At 34.5% G+C, this 14,537-nt stretch overlaps 1 protein-coding gene across 1 annotated transcript; it reads left to right on the top strand.

Annotated features, from left to right (window-relative positions):
- Positions 1–379: 379 nt before the first annotated feature.
- Positions 380–13,981, top strand: LOC309491794 (guanine nucleotide-binding protein G(o) subunit alpha-like). Its single transcript, XM_082190825.1, has 5 exons — positions 380–836; positions 6,924–7,053; positions 8,249–8,320; positions 10,678–10,765; positions 13,002–13,981. Exons 1-5 carry the CDS (start codon positions 688–690, stop codon positions 13,190–13,192), a joined length of 630 nt encoding a protein of 209 aa, XP_082046951.1. The 5' UTR covers positions 380–687; the 3' UTR covers positions 13,193–13,981.
- Positions 13,982–14,537: the final 556 nt, after the last annotated feature.

The raw sequence follows: 14,537 nt of genomic DNA, 5'->3' as shown, positions 1-14,537 counted from the left end.
TTATTGATTAAACATTTTATTTAAAACGATTGGTCGACGATTTTTTTTTTTAAATGTCCATGTTTATTTTATATACGTTTTATTTTTTGTTATTTCAGTACACCAACTTAATCTAAAATAAAATAAAAAATGTTGCCTTGGCAACTAGCTTAAATAAAATAAGTTTAATAAAATAAGTTATTTGATTTCAATTCATGTTCATTTTAATTGTTTATTTAAAATGTTATTTTTGTGATTTATTTTTATTTAGACCAGTGTTATTGTTGAAACTAAAACTTAAAAATCTTGTTTCTATAAAATAGAAATATTATATGAAAAACTTAAAATTAGAAAGGTTGCCTTGGCAACTAACTGAAATAAGTTTAAGAACTTAAATTACTAAAAATAGAACTGTTAAGTTTATAATATATAGAAATAAAAAAACTTACTAACTTAACTAACTAAAAGCTTAAAAATATAAATAAATACATAGTACTAAAATAACACAGATTTTGACAAATATAGAATAAATATCGGCATTTTATCGGTTAGCGGTCATAACGTGAAAATAATGATCTGCTTATGAGACTGCTTTGAAGAACTTCCGGCCAAGACCTAGTTTCATTTTGGTGGAAAATGAGTTTTAGGAAGTCATAATCATTACTGTAATTTTTGTCGTCAAATGTCCATTTGTAATCATTTCTATCTATGTGTCACTCTGTTTCCAGTTTTTTTGAGAACATGGCCAGGATCATCGCCACCGATTACATGCCGACGGAAACGGACGTTTTAAGAGTCCGACTGAGAACCACAGGAGTGATCGAGACTCAGTTCAAAGTCAAACACCTGGTCTTCAGGTAAACAATCTCTTTCTTTGCCCTTTTTACCTCAACTGTTATTACAAAATCAGACACAATTGTTTTTACGAGTAGTCGTAGACTTTGTAAACGACTCTCAGTACCACTCTCAGTTCTCTTAATCATCAGACAGATCAAATAGCCTTTTGGTCTTTCGTTTTCAGTTGAAGTTTGTTTGTCTAAAAGTAGCTAAAACTAGCAGGTTCACTGAAATCAGGGGGATTCTGTTAAACAGACCCTTCTCTCGCTTTGTGATATTGACCGTGTCAACGTGGGCGGCATCCTCCATCTCACTATCTTATGAAACGTCACCTCTGCATGCCGTTCTGATTAAGAATCGCTCCGTTCGTCAATATCCTAACTGGCATTATCAGCATTGAGCACACGTTTGACTTTGATTTGGATGCAAGACTTGTTATGAATTCGTCTGAGTTTTTTTTTTTTGACTTGACTTGACTAATTGAGTCTGAACTCAAATAATTTGACAGACAACTCCTGAAGGTATATGGCAATTGTCTATGTTCCGTATAAATAACTTTTTATCTACATTTTGGACAAACTTTGAAGCAGTTTTTTTTTTGTTTTTGTATCATTCAGGGTTATTATAGTTAAAGGGATACTTCACCCAAAAATGAAAATTCTGTCATCATTTACTCACCCTCAAGTTGTTTCAAACCTGTATGAATTTATTTTTTCTGTTGAACACAAAAGAAGATATTTTGAAAAATGTCGGTAACCAAACAGTTGATGGACCACGATGACTTCAATAGTATTTTTTTTTTCCTACTATGGAAGTCAATGGGGTCCATCAACTGTTTGGTTACCGACATTTTTCAAAATATCATCTTTTGTGTTCAGCAGAAAAAAGAAATTCATACAGGTTTGAAACAACTTGAGGGTGAGTAAATGATGACAGAATTTTCATTTTTGGGTGAACTATCCCTTTAACACGAAACCATTTTCAACTAAAAACGGAGAACTTTAACTCTTTTGTCGTTTCATTTACTCAGCAGTCGGAGTTTTGGGGGCCTGAAAATGGGTTATGCAGTGCAACTTTTTGAAAACAATACCTTTATTCTTTCTGTGTAAACTACAGAAAAGCTGATTTTTTTTAAAACTGTGAAGTCATGCGTACTACGTTTAGTGAGGCACGTAGTTTATGTTTACAAAGTGACATCGCCATCTACTGGCCTGGCATGAATAATACAGTTTTTTTTTTTTGTTTTTTTTTTTTTCAGATCCTTGTGAACAAGGATAATTTTCACAACATTGTCTTCTGTTCGTGAAAACTGTTTTTAGTACATCGTTGTCATTTAAACGTACCCTTAAACTAAAACTGAAACTAAAATCATACAAAAAAGTTTTGTTACTTGACATTTTTATTTGATAGTATAAAATTAAGTTTTTCAATTTCAGTACTTCAACTTTTTCAACATTTCTAATTTTCATTGTTTTTCATATAATATTTTCATTTTCATTTTATTTTAGCTTTAATCTAAAGAGTTAAAAATGAAAAATGTTGCCTTGTCAGCTAGCTGAAATAATATATAAGTTTAAGTATAAATATATACGTTTTATTTTATTTTATTTCAGTTTATTTCAAGTAATGAAATGTTTTTTATGCTTTTATTTTTAGTTAATTTTTTTCTTTAAAGGCAAAAACAATTGGGATTTCTGGGTAAACTGCACAAAGTTACAGTAACAATGACTCTTTTTCCTTAAAATATTGGAACGAAAAAGTTTCATGCATTTTCATTGTCCTCTTAAGTTCAATTTTGCGCAAACATCGGGCAACCAGTAAAACGATTGGGAGGTTTCATGGAAAATGTGAGTAATTTTCTGCCTGGCAGCTTTTACCAGCCATTTGAATGTTAATGGAGACATTTACAGCTTTGACATGCCGCGGACTGTTTGAGATGGCACAGAAAGATGAGTGTTTTGGCATTTGGTTACTGTCTTTTTCTATACTTTTCCGTTCGCTTCTTCTTGGGCTCTTTCTGCCCTGAGAGTTGGCTAATTTATTGGCTTCAGTTGAGGGCTTCTGCAATAACATTTATATTGCATTACTTTGCATAATGCTAAATCTAAACTCCCACTGCTTTCATGACAGTTTTTAATAAAAGTGCATCTACAACATCATAAAATCAAAACGAGATGACTTCACTTAGAAAATGGTTGTGGGATGTATCGATGTTTTAAATACCCAGTTGGATGCCTATCCATTTACACGTCTTTACTGTTTGGTCTTCAGAAATATGTTTTTCAATTTAAAAATGTGGGAAATTGTTCTCTTTGTTGGGTTTTTAGGTTAAGCTGTGGTGTAGAGCATAAATAAGAGTAAAAATCCCATCACCATTAAGAAGATAAAGGAGACTCCATCATAATTAAGTCTTTATGTTCATTATAACTCTATGAAAGCAGTGTTGATGTTATCTGGAGTAATTGTTTGCTACATGAAACCGGTTTAGCTCTTTAATTCTCATTAAAGTAAATTAATTCGGTCTGAATAATTTACTGTCAATCTTCGGCATGCTCCACTGCTCGTCCTTATCGCAGCACTTCACACTCGTCCCACGCCGAAACCTCAAGATCTTTATCATATCACTGGATTCACACCTCACGTTTGACATGAACACCCATAGCTGCTGCATTTCAGTACGAACCTTTGCCATTATCAATAATTCTCTTCAGTTTTTAAAGCTATGCATTTATTGATTTATTCTTCTATTTATTTAGTTATGTATTCTTTATTTATTTACACTTTTATTTATTAATGCATTTATTTATACATTATACTATTATTTATTTTTTAATTTTTAATTTTTAGTTATGCTTATTTATTTATGCATTGTGCTTTTATTTATTTATATTCATGCTTTTATTTATTTATACATGCTTTTATCCATTGATTTGTTTGTTTATGGCTTTATACATTCCAAAAAAACATGGTTACTACACTTTTACTTAAATTTTTTGTACATTTTTGTAAATGTTTAACAGGGACAAAATTTGTGAAAATCAAACTATTGTCAGTAATAATACAAAGCATACTTACTTACATTTTATTTACATTTTTCTTCATAATTTAGAGGTAAGCTGACTGTATATTCAGAATTAATCAATATTTAAAATTAAATGTCTATTAATATTTACAGTTATATATTCAGGATTTAAATTTATATATTCAAATGTATAACTATACATTCAGGATTTACTTTTATATGTTTGGGTTTATATATTATAGTTTTAAATGGCAAAAAAAAAATTATATAAAATATGAGAATATATTTATTTATGTGAATATTTATAACTACTGAATATATACACTCACCTAAAGGATTATTAGGAACACATGTTCAATTTCTCATTAATGCAATTATCTAATCAACCAATCACATGGCAGTTGCTTCAATGCATTTAGGGGTGTGGTCCTGGTCAAGACAATCTCCTGAACTCCAAACTGAATGTCAGAATGGGAAAGAAAGGTGATTTAAGCAATTTTGAGCGTGGCATGGTTGTTGGTGCCAGACGGGCCGGTCTGAGTATTTCACAATCTGCTCAGTTACTGGGATTTTCACGCACAACCATTTCTAGGGTTTACAAGGAATGGTGTGAAAAGGGAAAAACATCCAGTATGCGGCAGTCCTGTGGGCGAAAATGCCTTGTTGATGCTAGAGGTCAGAGTAGAATGGGCCGACTGATTCAAGCTGATAGAAGAGCAACTTTGACTGAAATAACCACTCGTTACAACCGAGGTATGCAGCAAAGCATTTGTGAAGCCACAACACGCACAACCTTGTGGCGGATGGGCTACAACAGCAGAAGACCCCACCGGGTACCACTCATCTCCACTACAAATAGGAAAAAGAGGCTACAATTTGCACGAGCTCACCAAAATTGGACAGTTGAAGACTGGAAAAATGTTGCCTGGTCTGATGAGTCTCGATTTCTATTGAGACATTCAGATGGTAGAGTCAGAATTTGGCGTAAACAGAATGAGAACATGGATCCATAATGCCTTGTTACCACTGTGCAGGCTGGTGGTGGTGGTGTAATGGTGTGGGGGATGTTTTCTTGGCACACTTTAGGCCCCTTAGTGCCAATTGGGCATCGTTTAAATGCCACGGCCTACCTGAGCATTGTTTCTGACCATGTCCCTCCCTTTATGACCACCATGTACCCATCCTCTGATGGCTACTTCCAGCAGGATAATGCACCATGTCACAAAGCTCGAATCATTTCAAATTGGTTTCTTGAACATGACAATGAGTTCACTGTACTAAAATGGCCCCCACAGTCACCAGATCTCAACCCAATAGAGCATCTTTGGGATGTGGTGGAACGGGAGCTTCGTGCCCTGGATGTGCATCCCACAAATCTCCATCAACTGCAAGATGCTATCCTATCAATATGGGCCAACATTTCTAAAGAATGCTTTCAGCACCTTGTTGAATCAATGCCACGTAGAATTAAGGCAGTTCTAATTCAATTCAATTCAAATTTATTTGTATAGCGCTTTTCACAATACATATTGTCTCAAAGCAGCTTTACAGAAAGTGCATTTAAAAAAATAAAATAAAATAAATAAATAAATAAAGTTCTGAAGGCGAAAGGGGGTCAAACACAGTATTTGTATGATGTTCCTAATAATCCTTTAGGTGAGTGTAAATCTTGAATAGTTGTATAATAATCTGAATCTATAAATGCAAACAATGAAATTTATTATATATATAAATGTATGTGTATGTATATGTATATGTATATATGTATATGTATGTGTGTATACACGCATACTTATACTGAATAAATACTATAGTATGAATGTAAAAATATATACATATAGCATTTTATTGTTTACAGAACTGCAAAAGGAAATTTTTAACTAGAGGGAAAAATAAATCAAACCTAGTGCATCTTCCTGTCGTTTTTTTGTGCGTCACATCTTTTCCAACTGCACAAAGGTTTAATAATGGCTTTGTTTAATTATGGGATGATCGGATGTGGCAACATAATCACTGCAGACGAGGTGAGAATCGTGCCGTGTTAAACACACTGATCAAAACGCAAGTCGTTTCACTCATCATTAGACTGTTCATTACGGCTCAGATGTGAGGGGTGACCCCGAGCGACCTCAGATTTAGATTCGGTTTGGAGATTTCATTACACTTAAAAAATCACCAGAAACTTGATGAAAACAGTGACACTTTTTGTTCAACACACCCATGACATCATGTTGTTCCTACTTGCGTCCAAAAATATACATCAAGACAATAGTTGTGCAATGATTATTTTGCAATGTATATTACCTGCAGTTTTTTGTTGTACACTAGAAAATCTTCAGTTTTTTTAATCCACCAGATTGTCATAGTGTCAACATCAGCTTTGTTCTTAATTCAATTCATTTGACTGATTTTTATGAGAAACCATGTGCATTAGTGTCCCATAAAGCACATATAGATTTATTTTTCCATCACATTTGAAGTGTGTGTAAATTGATAGTTTTGATTTCAGACGTGTGGAGGAATCTTCCCCACAAATATAGTGAAGATATGGCACAGGATGAAGTGGAAGCTGGAAAATAAATGTATGAGGGAGACTTTGACTCTTCACAGCCTTCTCCATTTAGACATGATTGTCTGAAGACAAGAAACAAGCTGAGAACGAACAGTCTCGGTTTTCCAGCTCTTTTTAGATGCGCTAATAGATGTGAAGAGGGCGAACCTGTGATGAACTATGTAATGTTTTGACGCATCTTTGCTAACAAGCTAACTCTTTTTAGCGTTGGGATCTAAAACACTGTGAGGGGAAATTTGGCGGAGCTTGTAAATTTGAGAGACTCATTTGGTGGCATTAATAATAACCCATTGGTCTGTTTTGAACATGTTTGGATGTGTGTCGCTAGTTAGCAGCATATTAGCATAAAAAATGTGACGTTGTTTATAAGTCAACGTGAAATGATGTTCAAAATCCATTGTGCTTTTATAACATGATGTATTTCCCAAGGTAAATTGAGCTTGTGATGACATTTAAAGTGTTTTTGTGCCGTTTCTTTTCCATTGAGGACCTTTTGTCTCTTTCTCTCCACAGAATGTATGACGTTGGAGGCCAGAGGACGGAGAGGAGAAAGTGGATCAGTTGTTTTGAGGACGTGAGGGCCGTGCTGTTCGTTGTGTCCCTGAGTGGGTACGACATGACGCTAGTAGAAGATCCATCTATGGTGAGAAAACATTTGTACTTTTGCATTCACCTACTACATCAAACAGAAGCTGTTCCTGAACAAACAAGTGACTGAACCCGGGATCACCAAAGGGGTTATTTAATAATTAAAGGGATATTTCACCGCTGGAAAGATGAATGTGTGTTTAAATTGGGTCATTTATGCAGTAGAAATGTGAAATTATTTTAGAAGTTGGTGCCTTCTAGACTGAGAAAAGCCAGAAAATGTATTTTCATGTGGATGAAAGACAACAACTCCTAGAATGCACTTGCTTCGCTGCCCTACGAGGTCATTCCTAAGCCACGCCTACCGGTTACAGAGGGCAGTATCGGAAGAAATGACACAACTAGGCTACTAGTTGACTCGAAACTGAAAAGACGCCGTTTTATCGTGAGATCCCCCTATGGGCGGGTTGAAAACATGCGGAACGAGCTCCTACTACTGGCTGTAGTCTCTCGCCTCTGGACAAAAAATCCTCCGATGACGCAAAATTAAGATTTTTGCGTCATCTGAGGTTTTTTTCCAGACACACAATACAGAAATCTCTCGTCTCAGGGGGACATGAGGGAGGGAAGCACGGTCATTCGAAAATACTACCGGGTTTCTACTGATGCAAAGCTTAATGCTAATCGGTGAAGTATCCCTTTAACTAATATATTATTTATTAATTATGAATTTGTTTTTTTATCTACATTTTTCATACATCTCTTCTGGAAATTCTGATACTATTACTATATAGTGGTTCTGTCACCATACGTTTTTGTATCAACGGTTTAAAAAAAAAAATTGGATTTTAAAATTGTACTTTTTTTTTTTAATTGTCATCTTTTTTAATAACTCCCTGTAATTGCATCATCATAAATACTGAAAATAAAATGTATTGATACTTGATAAATGATACTTAATTTTGATATTTTACAGTATTCATTTAATATAACATTCTAAAACTAAAATTTAGTAACAAAAAAAATAAGAATCAGTATTATTAATGCTGAAAACATTTAATTGTAATATTTTACATTATTTAATGAAATAATGTAATATTATAATCTAAAATTTAGTAAGCTAAATGTGAGTCTGAGTGTTAATGCACCGAGCTCAGCTTTTCGATCGCCTCTCATATATGACATCACGAGAGCATCGTGAGATCTCGTGGGAATGACTGCTCATGTTTTTAATTTGTGCTCTTGTTTAGAATCGACTGCAGGAGAGTCTCAAGCTGTTCTCGTCAATCTGCAATAACATCTTCTTCAGAAGTACTTCTATGGTAAGAAACGGCTCAATTAACAGAGAGTGCTCATCCAATCTCATCCCATTAGCTGGAGAGGAGGCCAGAGTCATCAATCAAGAGACGCCCAACATATGCCCAACATATGTGACCAAAAATTTTATTTTCAGGGAAACGCACGGCTAAAGTAGTTCCAGGCAGGTCTTGACCGCATCACTTCGCGTAGTTGACTGTATTAACGGAAAATAGGATATAATTCATAACAAGATAAAACATGCAGCCCCATGCGCTTGATCTGCCATTTCCGATGTGTAACTTCACAATCAATGGAAACATGCAGTTTAATTTGAATAAAAAAAGTATATAGGCCCTATCTATAATCCAATAGAAAATTAAACTGAATATATAAATAAATTTATAGTCCTGCTGCACGTGTAATTATTGCAGATAATATAACAAATAAATAATTATTGATAGGCCTACTTGTTAAAAGGGCTTTGTTTCATTTATTAGGCTAGTCTACTGTCAATAATATTAATTTGAACTAAAACGAATTGAATTAAATAAAGTAGTGCAAAGTGCCCGTGCAAAATCAGTTTTTGTGTGTTTTTAGTCATTGTTGGTTTGGTGTGTTTGAGTGCTCATTGTTACAATTACACAGCAAAAGTTCAGTGACATTTTTATTTGTGCATGGTAGACAGCAAATACTGATACTGACATAATGATATACAATAAATGTGGAAAATTGAACTACACGATTGAGGGAGCAGGCTACACAGTGAACCGACGATATCTTTTGCATTTCTAATCCAAACAACGCCAAACTTGGCACTGCACTTACTCGTACCCGTAGCAAGACACTTGTCAAGCTTGAAATTCATCGGACTAACGGTTCGAGAGATATGTAAATAACACACACACACACACACAGACAGAAAGAAAGACTTTCCTGTATTTATATATAGATATAATATTCAGAAGTAAACAGTGTAGCTGACTTACAGATTCAGTTAACATCCACAAATGAATAAGCATGACGATTCAGGGTGCAGGCTACACAGTGAACTCCGAAAAAATACAGATTCAGTTAACATCCACAGAGTGTTTGTTTATGTCAGAATGTTTATTTTTAAACCACAACCTTCTAAGTGCTTCTTTTACCGATATATTTACCGATATCTTTTGCATTTCTAATCCAAACAATGTCAAACTTGGCACTGCACTTACTCGTGCACGTAGCGAGACACCTGACAAGTTTGAAATCCATCGGACTAACGGTTCGAGAGATATGCGAAGATATGGATGGATGGATCTATCGATGGATGGATTTATGATGGATGGATGGATTTATGATGGATGGATGGATATATGATGGATGGATGGGTGGATTGATACACACACACACACACACACACACACACACACACACACACACACACACACGCATAAATATATAGCATAATTTATATCACATAGATTTAAATGATATATATTTATTTTAATAGTTTGAGTGTTTTCAGATGTTTCTTTTGTTCAGTAAAGTTTTTACGTCACAGATTTTAACTTAAAGTTAAATCAAATCTGAATCTATTTACTTTCCTATTGCACACTTCTGGTCTTTTTATTAATAAATTTGTTGTTTTTGATAGTAATTTTTTGATAAAACTTGCTCCGCCTCTGAAACGACTTTCCATTTGTGCTGACATCATCAAGCCCTCAAATTTTTAGCTCCTCCCCTGCATTCATAATCTAATCAATTCAAATGAATAATTACTTTTTTGTCATAAATAAAGTTACATCGCCGGTTATACCGACATCAGTGAGTTCTCCTCAAGTTCTGGAGCTCCACCTCATTATAAACTCTGTATACGATCACCTGATGAAAGAGTCTGTGGTTTCGCTCCGAACAAAACTCTCTCTCGTTTCATTGGCCGATTTCTGTAGCTTGCTTTGGTAACCTCGCATCTTTCCTCGTAATTACAGCCCACGTCGTCAGTTAGCCCAGACTTTGTTATAATTGCCCATGTCGTTTGGCAATTAAACTAGCAGGCGTATTTTAGGTCGTCCCGTGGGTGACAATGGTCCGCTTGTTGTGTGTCTCTTTATCGTACGCCCTCCGTAAACCTCTTTCCGAGTAATGAGGTGCGCTAACTGCCCTTGTTAAGATGCGTTCTAGATCCACGTTAGTCATACTCTGTTGTTTTGAAACGCCGGGCAAAATCATTACTGGACCGAGTTGTTAATTAAGCCATTATAGTGAGCCTGGTGTTTGTAACCGCGCACACACAACTTTCCTCTCCTAGACTTTGTAAGCTTGTCCTGAATGATTGATTTGACAGAGCGGCCGGTTGATGGGTGTTGGAGTGACGTGTAAGTGTTTCCCTCTTGTTTTGCAGATATTATTCATGAACAAGATTGATCTTTTCCAAGAGAAGATTCTGCACTCGGGACGTCATCTACGGCATTACCTTCCTCAGTTCAGAGGTGATTTACACATGAATCACACTCTCTCTCTCTGCAGACTCTTAACTTCGGCTGCTCTCGAAGGCTCATTTGCTTTATTAAAGCTGAGAGTTGGCGAGCGTTTCTGTCTTCAACTGCTCCCTAACATATTCTTTCTTTAATGGTTTGTTGTCTTTCTTTGATTTAGTTGTTCATTTTGTAGATCTCTTTCTTTTGTTTGCTTGTTGGTTCTCTTTTGTTCTTCCATTTGTTTGTTTTTGTTCTCATTGTTTTGAACATTCATTCTTTTTTTCTTTTTTTTTTACATTTGTTCTTATTTTTGTTCCTATTTATTGTTTATTCTATTGTCATTTGTTCTCTTTTTTTATTTAAGTTGTTTTCTTTTTTCTTTACTTCATTTGTTTTTTTCTTTAATTTGTTACATTCTCGTTTACTTTTTTCGAATTCTTTCATTATTTGATTGTTCATTTGTTTGTTCTTGTTCTTTTTGTTAGTTCTCTTGTTTGTTGTCTTTCATTTCTGTTCTCGTTTGTTCATTTCTGTTCTCGTTTGTTCATTCAGTTGTTTGTTTCATTGTTCATTTTCTGTTTTGTTTGTTCATCTGTTTTTACAAGAAACACTCTTGTTTCTTTGTTCTGTTCTTTCTTTATATTTCAGTTGTCTGCTTTTTATCTAATTTATTTGTTCGTTCTTTTGAGTTATTTTTTGTTTGCCCTTTCATTCGTTTCTTTTTTGCTTTCTTTAATTTGTTTGTTCTTTCTTTCAATCATTTCATTCTTTTTCATTCGTTATCTTTCTTTTGTTGTTTTTTGTTTCTGTTTTTTTTGTTCCTCATTTTTTTATTTACTCTCTTTAGTTCATTTTCTTTTTTCACGTTTATACTTTCATTTTTTGATTGTTCATTCTTTTTCAATTGTTTGTTCTTTCTTTCTTTCTTTCGTTCTTTCTTTCTTTCTTACTTTCTCTCTTTCTTTCTTTCTCTCTCTCTTTCTTTCTTTCTTTCTTTCTTTCTTTCTTTCTTTCTTTCTTTCTTTCTTTCTTTCTTTCTTTCTTTCTTTCTTTCTTTCTTTCTTTCTTTCTTTCTTTCTTTCTTTCTTTCTTTCTTTCTTTCTTTCTTTCTTTCTTTCTTTCTTTCTTTCTTTCTTTCTTTCTTTCTTTCTTTCTTTCTTTCTTTCTTTCTTTCTTTCTTTCTTTCTTTCTTTCTTTCTTTGTCCTTCTATTAAGACTGAATCCACCATGTCTCCGTGAGTTTGTGGTTTTGCTGTCTAATCAGCTGGAATGGATCCCGTAGTTTTACCTCAGGGAGAAAAGGTCAAGACAGATGAGGCTGGAAATTTCTCGCATAATATTGTCTTCACTATCCAACCCCTGCACCGACACTTTTGTATGTTAATCCTGCTTTGGATAGAATATTATAATAAAACCTTTTTACAACTACATTTCACCTGTTAATTCATGTCAATTTAGCATTGAAGGTTTAGAGACTGATCTCCTGTTCATCAGTCCTACCAGTTGGAGCCGATCTCGTCAGATGTGCATAGACTCTGTTAATATTTAGATCTTAAATATTCCTTAGAGAAAATACTGCTTCAACTATGCAAAAGAAAGCTTCACGAAGGAAGCTTCACACTATTTAGAGTGGCTTTTTATTGTGGCCAGCCTAAGGCACACCTGTGCAATAATCATGCTGTCTAATCAGCATCTTGATATGCCACACCTGTGAGGTGGATGGATTATCTCGGCAAAGATAATAGTGCTCACTAACACAGATTTAGATAGATTTGTGAACAATATTTGAGAGAAATAGGCCTTTTGTGTACATAGAAAAAGTCTGAGATCTTTGAGTTCAGCTCATGACAAATGGGGGCAAAAACAAAAGTGTTGCATTTATAATTTTGTTCAGTGTATATGTTGTTCTTTTGAACTTGAATCCATTAGAAAGATTCTTGAAACAAATGTATAACCGTTTCCAAAATATTATGAAGCAGCAAAACTGTTTTCAACATTGATAATAATAATAATAAATGTTTCTTGAGCAGCAAATCATCATATTAGAATGATTTCTGAAGGATCGTGTGACACTGGATTAATGAAGCTTAAAATTCTGCATTTCTATCACAGGGATAAATTACATTTTAAACCCTTTTAAAGTTATTTTACCTATTTAAATTGGAGTAATATTTAACAACATTACTAGTTTTACTGTAAATATGCAGCCTTGGTCTTCTTTCAAAAACCTCTGTGTTTTTGTTGACAGGAGCTGACTGTGATGTGGACGCTGGCGCCCGGTTCATCGCCTCCATGTTCGTGTCTCTCAACGCCACCCCCAGCAAACTGATCTACCACCACTTCACCACAGCCACCGACACCTCCAACGTGCAGGTTGTTTTCCAAGTCGTCATGGACACCATCATCAAGGAGAACCTGGAGGCTGTGTCCCTGCTCTGAGTCCATTCCCCTTTATAAACTCAAAGACTCTGATGGTATTTATTATATATGATGCTCTGATATTTATCAGAATGGAGCGACTGCACACTCTTCATGAAGCAATAAACGAATACATGCCAGTTTATGCTCCTCTTACTTACTCCAACTAATAAAAGGACTAAATATTTAATAACTCTCCTCAAAATGCAATAATAAACCGATCTGAATCACATATTACGCTGTGGAAGTGTATAATATGGTTTTAAAGAGTAAATTGTACTCTCCTGAAGAAGTCGACTTGCTCGTCCATGCATCCCATAATTTTCCACCTGACATCCCCCGATTCCTGTGTGTGTTACCATGGTTAATCATCACTTGTGAAATAACCTTTTCTCCTCTGTAAATCTTTGTTCAACATGGTCCGTTCAGAGATCGAACACCCTCTCAGTTCATAATGGCTTTTTTTTTTTTTTGCATTATGAATCATTTTGCTTTTGACTCATTTGTTATTCAAGGCATTGCAGCACTTTTATAGTTGTCAAAGAGGATTTATTCAATCTGAAATGGTTTTGATGCACCAAAGTGAGCCAGAGCCACACATCTATATGAAGCATAATCATACTTGTAGCAATTGCATATTGTAAATACATGTCAAATCATGTTACTTTACCATTTTTATTCCAATTATTCATTGATGTATTTTTGCTATTTAAATGCCATATTTTGCTTTTCAAAAGCATTTGAGTTACTTTTGTAAGTGCAAAAAAGCCACTGTGAATAGAAATGTAATTAAAAACTAACATAAATGTATTTGATATTGTTTTGTGCTGATTTCCCACATACAATGAATGGCGTGAAACAAGTATGTTTCTCAACACAAACATACACACAATGAACGGTATATCTTTCAAGTTTAATAAAATAAAGAAAACATCTTTGAAGGTTTTTGCTCATAACAGTGAATTCTTTTTATGAACATTTAATACATCTGGAAGTTGGTACAGGAGATGGGTGGGTGCGAGTGAGAACATATCGAACAGAAAACACCTCTTCGTTTTTGTCTGTGGATTTTGTATTTATATTCATTTATAAATTTTAAGCAGCGAACTTCACATTGTGTGAACCAGTGGTGCTCAAAACTGCTCTCTGAGATCTATTTTCCTGCACAATACAACTGAAACTAAGTGTTCACACTGAAAGTGACTTGAATTTGGTTTGACTTCACTTTTGCACATTCGCTATATACTACGCACGTTCTACGCTGTAAAAAATGATTGCTTTGATTATCACGACTTAAAATTCAACAATAAAATTTGAAATAATGTGTTGTTTCAATGTAAAGTTATCTCAACAAATTTTAAGTTGA

The sequence above is a fragment of the Leuciscus leuciscus genome (genome assembly GCF_965113295.1).
Source record: "Leuciscus leuciscus genome assembly, contig: HAP1_SCAFFOLD_575, whole genome shotgun sequence".
NCBI lineage: Eukaryota > Metazoa > Chordata > Actinopteri > Cypriniformes > Leuciscidae > Leuciscus > Leuciscus leuciscus.
This window is presented reverse-complemented; position numbering and strand designations above follow the sequence as displayed.

What these genes read in the sequence shown, in the direction of transcription:
- LOC309491794 (XM_082190825.1), top strand. Translation starts at nt 688, where the DNA reads ATGTGTCACTCTGTTTCCAGTTTTTTTGAGAACATGGCCAGGATCATC. An exon ending in GTCAAACACCTGGTCTTCAG is followed by an intron (nt 837 to 6,923) that starts GTAAACAATCTC and finishes TTCTCTCCACAG; the next exon opens with AATGTATGACGTTGGAGGCC. An exon ending in TTACCTTCCTCAGTTCAGAG is followed by an intron (nt 10,766 to 13,001) that starts GTGATTTACACA and finishes TTTTGTTGACAG; the next exon opens with GAGCTGACTGTGATGTGGAC.